Genomic DNA, 6000 nt, shown 5'->3' on the forward strand with positions numbered 1-6000 from the left:
TCAGTGTTGACATGGCAACTCACCATCCTCATGGTGATCACCTTCCTGGCCTCCACTCCTCTTCTTGACACTGAAGAGCTCTTCCTTCATGGCCCCAGAAAGCACATCTAAAAAATCACAGAAGTAAGAGGTGTAGGAACAGGTGACATTAATATGTGAACTCACATGCTTTCTTACATAACAAAACTCACACAAAACTGCACAAGTCAATTTCCAAGCAGATCTCAAAATGTGCATTCTGGGGCACCAATGTTAATTTCTGAATTTTTGTATTTTCTGAGTTAATGGTCCTTCCTCTATACAAATTCAAAATTTGAAAGTACAAAGCTTAATGAAAGTACGAGATTTTGTTTGTTTGTTTGTTTATTTATTTGTTTTTGCAGACACTATTTTTTTTTTCTATATGATGTTTTCTTCATTGCTAATGCAGGAGGCACACGAAAGCGTACATGATGAATCTACACAAACTCTTTCATAATAAAAACGGGAAATTCATTCTTGGCAGTGGTCATAGATACCTAATAAACAAAGTGGTCCTAATGAAAAGTGGGACCCATCTTCTAATAGGACCTACAATATTTGGGCCACTTTGCTTTGCTTTGTGTTCGGATATCTCAGCCAATTCAAAACCGATTTTCATCTCACAAACTTTTAAATCCTCTTCAAATTGTATGCTCTTTGATATTTCATATTAAGTGGTTTCATCTCGCATGAATACAAAACCTGAATCCCCATCTCAACCAAAACTATACCATCCCTTTAATTCCATCCTTATGCCATTGCACGACATCTTGTCATCAGATCTTGACCTTCAGGACTAACCTTAAATTTGCTTGGTCCTAAAATGAGACCAGTAAAATGCTTCATCAGTTTGTGATTGTACTAAGCTTTGAGTGAAACTTAGTAATTCTTAATCTTTCCTCTAAATCTGTTATATATTTAAAATTTGACCATTCATCCTTAATTGCAACTTATATAAAATATTGCCATATCATATAACTTTGTACATACGACTCAGCTTCATCAAAGAACATCATACACTGTAACTAAATTTGATGAAAATCTAAACATTGTTTAATGGTCATGCCCATTACATATAAATTGTACACAGTTCTTCATTTCATGTTCTGTTGGGCTACATTCCTTGGGAAGTGATGAGCAGGCAATTTACTACACATTTCACTAGGTAATCATTCAAAACATTACAAAACACTCTTTACATCTGCATTCACACTTCATCTAAAACTTTACATTAATTCAGTCACACTTTACATGTGCACCCCATTTTCAAGATGCAAGCAGTCATTTGCACTCATTATTTATTAGTAGAGAAGACTAACAGTTTAATAGCTCTCCAAAACTCTAAGCTCCAAGACTAGTTTAAAGTAAATGATTGGGTTTAACTTCACCCACGAACACAGACTACTGACATTTTCAAATTAGAGTATGACTAAGAAGGATTCCTGCCATCTTGGCCAGAGCAATGCACTAAAAACTTTTGGCCCCTTCTCACCTGTAAAGTACTGGCATCTTGCCCCCTGGAATCCAGCTGGACAGGCACACTGCTCAGGGGCCACACATGTCCCACCATTAGCACAGCCCAAGGTACACACAGCTGGATTGATACATGAAATGTATATATGTAAATAAGGCAAGTATGTATACATTGCAAATGTACACACAACTAGAATTCAAAGATAATATGTATGTATGTATGTTTGTATGTATGTACAAAGTATGTATGTATGTGCATATGTATGTATATGTATGTATGTATGGAAACACCCAGAGGATAAAAGTCTATCAGAAGAGTTGATGTCATGTATCTACCATACTGAAAACAAATCAACAGCATAGACTTTGCTTTTCTTCACAGATAACCAATTACTGTCACTTGAAACCAACCAGAACTTCATCAGAAAATGTATAATTTATGGAATCATGTCATCTCAAAACCTACTGCATGCAGGTTCTGAGACAGGTGTGACATTAATTTTGCTCCTGATTAAAAAAATAATAATAATAAAGGAATTACATGTTTCTATATGATTATTGAGAAAAACTTGGTCTTTTAAACCTCATACCAACAGTTGTTTATATATTTTCTATAAAAAAATGGTGAAATGAAGGGGAAAAAAACAAATCTTTATCTTAAAGGGACAATACGGTTTTGGTTGAGATGGGGAATTCAAATTTGAACTTTCTACGAGATAATCAGAAACCACTTATGAAATGTGAAAGAGCATACAATTCTAAGAGGAATTCAAAGTTTACTTGACAAAGATCCCTTTTGAAACGGCTGAGATATCCAAAAACAAAGAAAAAAAAGTTGTCCCAATAAAAGATGGGTTCCACCTTCTTAATAAGACCTCTTGGTTTTTGATATATCTCAGCCATTTCAAAACTGATTTTCATCAAATAAACTTTGAATTACTTTTCGAATCGTATGCTCTTTCCTACTTCATAAGAGGTTTACTCATTATCTCATAACAGAGTTGGAAACCTGAAACCCCATCTCAACCTAAACTATACCACCCCTTTCAGTGGTTCCTCAAAACATGCAGAGGTTTACGCATTCAAGTGAGTGAGCAGATGTACCTTCATCACAGAGGGATCCCTGGTAACCCGAGCAGCACTCTACAGTTGGGACAATAGTCTCCTTCTGACCAGTCCTATTCACAGGGGGCAATGGACAATACATGATATCATTTCATGACTTTTTATCAAATACCAGCCACTGATTGGACAAGCATGATGATCATGTGATGATGAAACATCTGATATCAAATAATGGAACAATGATATCACAGTGCAATTGATGTAACACATACTTTAGTCCATGCAATGCTGAAAAAAAAAGATGATAAATTAGAAAAAAATCAAACAACCAGAGCCCCAGCAAGGTTAAAGATGTATAGCATTTCAATCATTCAAATGTGACATTCTGCAGACTCCCTCCCCCATCAGGTTATATCAACTGGCGCTATTTACATCTACTCTATGATAATCCCAATAGGGTGTTCACTTCTAAAAACATTGTTGACTATGGAAAGAAAAACAATTTATAAGACAATGAAAATCCAAAGCCTGGTAGAATGAACAAAAATATAATGTTATTTTTCAAATTTATGGGCATCTCCAAAGAGTCGGGGCCCTGCAACATAAAGTGACCTGTAAGTAATCCTCTAATACTTCATTCCAGCCATTTATTTGGGCAGTGACGATTGATCAACAGTTTTCTGACACATATTTGATGATCTCTGTTCAAAACATCTAGTATTTGAGGAGGGGACATGCTGGATAAAGCTTACCGCATGACTGGACAGAGGGTCACCCCGTCCACTTCATATGGGGTTGTGTCCTTGTCCAGGATCCAGCCCTCAGATTTGACCTTGGGGTCACGGAGGTCACTACAGGGTAGGAGGCTGCGCTCGGTCACTTCCTGCTGGACCTTCTTGGAGCCTTCACAGAATCGTGACCTGGATAAAATATAGAATCCAGTATGGTTACCAGTCATTCCAGACAAGGCTCACTGGATGTCATGAGCTAATAATAACATAATACATACAATTTCTATGGCGCCGTTTTCCACTCTGATTAAATGCTCAAGGCGCTTTACACCAAAGCAAAAAGACTGACAATATATGCACCATAAAAGAAGAAGATGAAAAAAAAGACATGAAAGTCTGTCTCCAAAACACACTGTGAAATAAACAGGATTTTACGTGGGAAAGATTGCTTCTTTTTTGTTTTCCTGGAGATATGTAATGAGACAATCATATGTTATCAAATTGCAAACATTTCACTACTCTCTGACATCGTTTAAAAAACAGCTATACTCAGGTGACTGTTTTAGCCAAAGTATTTATTGTGTAGAAGAATAAAAAAGAAAAAGCAGAATTTGAGGAGCACATATCTTTATCTCAATGTTCAATATGAAACATGTGAAGCCCTTGACTTTCAGCTCTTATACACAAATTCTTGATAGTTGGATTACATTTACACATCCCAAAGGTCTGGCTACAAGCAGTATACCAAGTTGACAGCTAATAATATGAAGAGATGTACTGTATAAGCTGTTATGTTCATGTACAGATATTTTCACAAATGAGTTCATGGACATTTTCGCGAGATGCCGTTTCCATGCATTGACACTGAGGCTATGGTAAGTGCGCTATTACCCTTGCATGTGGCAACATTTTCGAGTGTTGTTAAATTCACAGTCCAACAGTGATTCGAGAAATTCGCAAAAATTATACCTTCCTGAAAATAACAGCTACTACAGTATTTATCATAGTTACTGATATTCTGCTAAATTCAGAAGAACAGCATTGAACTGTGGAAATCACAAAATCAAAGTCATCCAAGAACAGACACTTACTCTGCCTGAGCTTGTGGGTGACATCCTCCGAGTACCAGCATGGCGATGGCCACTGGTACACACCATTGCAGGAAGGACATTCTTCCAGTACACTCGTCACTGGCACCTGCAACTTTTCTCTTCTAACAAATCTCATACAGTTTCTGGCAGTGTTTGTCTCCAATATACTCGGTGAAATACTTGCTCACAGTGACCACAGAAACTCCTCTTGTGTGCGGAGTTGTCTTCACAAATGATTGCAAGTTGCTCCTACACTGCTCTTTTATTATCCAAAGGGTTGAATAATATCTCCAATTTGTGCCATTGTTCAAGCCGGATGTCAAAAACATTATTTACACACAAATTGATTAGCTTTGCCCTTTTCTGCATGTTCTGAATTCAATCAATTTTCAAGGCTCTTGGTGATTCTTAATTAGACTGACAGATTGTTGAATGGTGACAGCTGTAGTCAGAACTTGGTTTAAAGGAGTTTTGTGCAAACAACGTAATCACTGCTGGCTGTGCTTTCGTAATGCGACATATGGTGTGATGTCAATTGTGACATTTCAGAAGCTGACTCTCAAAAGTTTGTTTCAAACATGAAAACAATGGGGTGTCAACAAATATGTTCAACTTATATCACAAGATTATATGATGCAGCAAATTGCATTAAATCAATGACCACACTAGCTCCTCCCAGGACATGTAACCACAAACTTGCATAGCAAATATCAATTATTCAATATTTTCATTATCAGTTATTTAGTATAATTCATATTCATGACAATCTATCATTACCATCATTCTTTGAATATTCTTTTTGTGCACTGTTTAATTAACTTAGTGGTTTGTCAGTCAGCTTATTCAATCAGAGTAATTTGGGGTTACAACTGCAATAGTAGTATACATCATTTCCCACATTAGAAAACTTTAGGGCCAACCTCATTTCCTATTTCATCCTCTTGTAATATTTCAGCATTGAAAGAACGATGACAATAAATATACGGGTATACAAAATGGCACCTAGGGTGATGCAATTTTCAGTGAATGTCTTTATATCTATTCCAAATAAGTACATATTTTAGAGTTTCACACACGGTTCACCCTAGAAAGCTTTCTAGCAGGAAAGTGATGATATAATACTTCATTAATCAATTCTGATATATACTTTTGTCACAGTTTGCTAAATAATCACTTTGCTGCTTAAGCTTCTTTTGTGGTCTAAGTTCATATGATCACATCATCTTGTTTGAAAGATGCTAATAGGATATTGATAGCCATTCTACAAGTCCTTATGTATTTCTCTCACAACAGCCACTTCCTAGCAGCTAGCTTTGACTTGGACAAAAAGTCTTTATACATTGTAGTGTGATACCCACAAAGAATGGTTAATTTCTATGTCAGTCTCAAAACGTGTGCAAATTATCACATTATACCAGCAAAATATAAAATTCTGCAAGGATACTAATTTATTGTGAAAATTCTGCAGCCTTGTTCATTCATTTTTGTTCCATGATGATAGAGTTAAGCACTAATCACTTGGACATTATTTCTTGAAAATACACTGCCATACTCAAAAGGAAACTAACAAAATCAAAGGATTTTCAGACAGATGCCATTGCAAATGAAGAAGCACAAGG

At 36.2% G+C, this 6000-nt stretch overlaps 1 protein-coding gene across 1 annotated transcript in view; it reads right to left on the bottom strand.

Annotated features, from left to right (window-relative positions):
- The window catches only part of LOC139719581 (uncharacterized), a 122132-nt gene extending 122042 nt beyond the window's left edge, over positions 1-90 (bottom strand). The window contains exon 1 of the mRNA XM_071630993.1: positions 24-90. Within this exon, the coding sequence (XP_071487094.1) occupies positions 24-90 (67 nt within the window). The remainder of the gene's footprint in view (positions 1-23) is intronic.
- Between the last annotated feature and the right edge of the window lie 5910 nt (positions 91-6000).

This window comes from Diadema antillarum, unplaced genomic scaffold (genome assembly GCF_040938485.1).
Source record: "Diadema antillarum isolate AM-2024a unplaced genomic scaffold, OU_Dant_1.0 scf00000112, whole genome shotgun sequence".
In the NCBI taxonomy this organism is placed as follows: Eukaryota; Metazoa; Echinodermata; class Echinoidea; order Diadematoida; family Diadematidae; genus Diadema; species Diadema antillarum.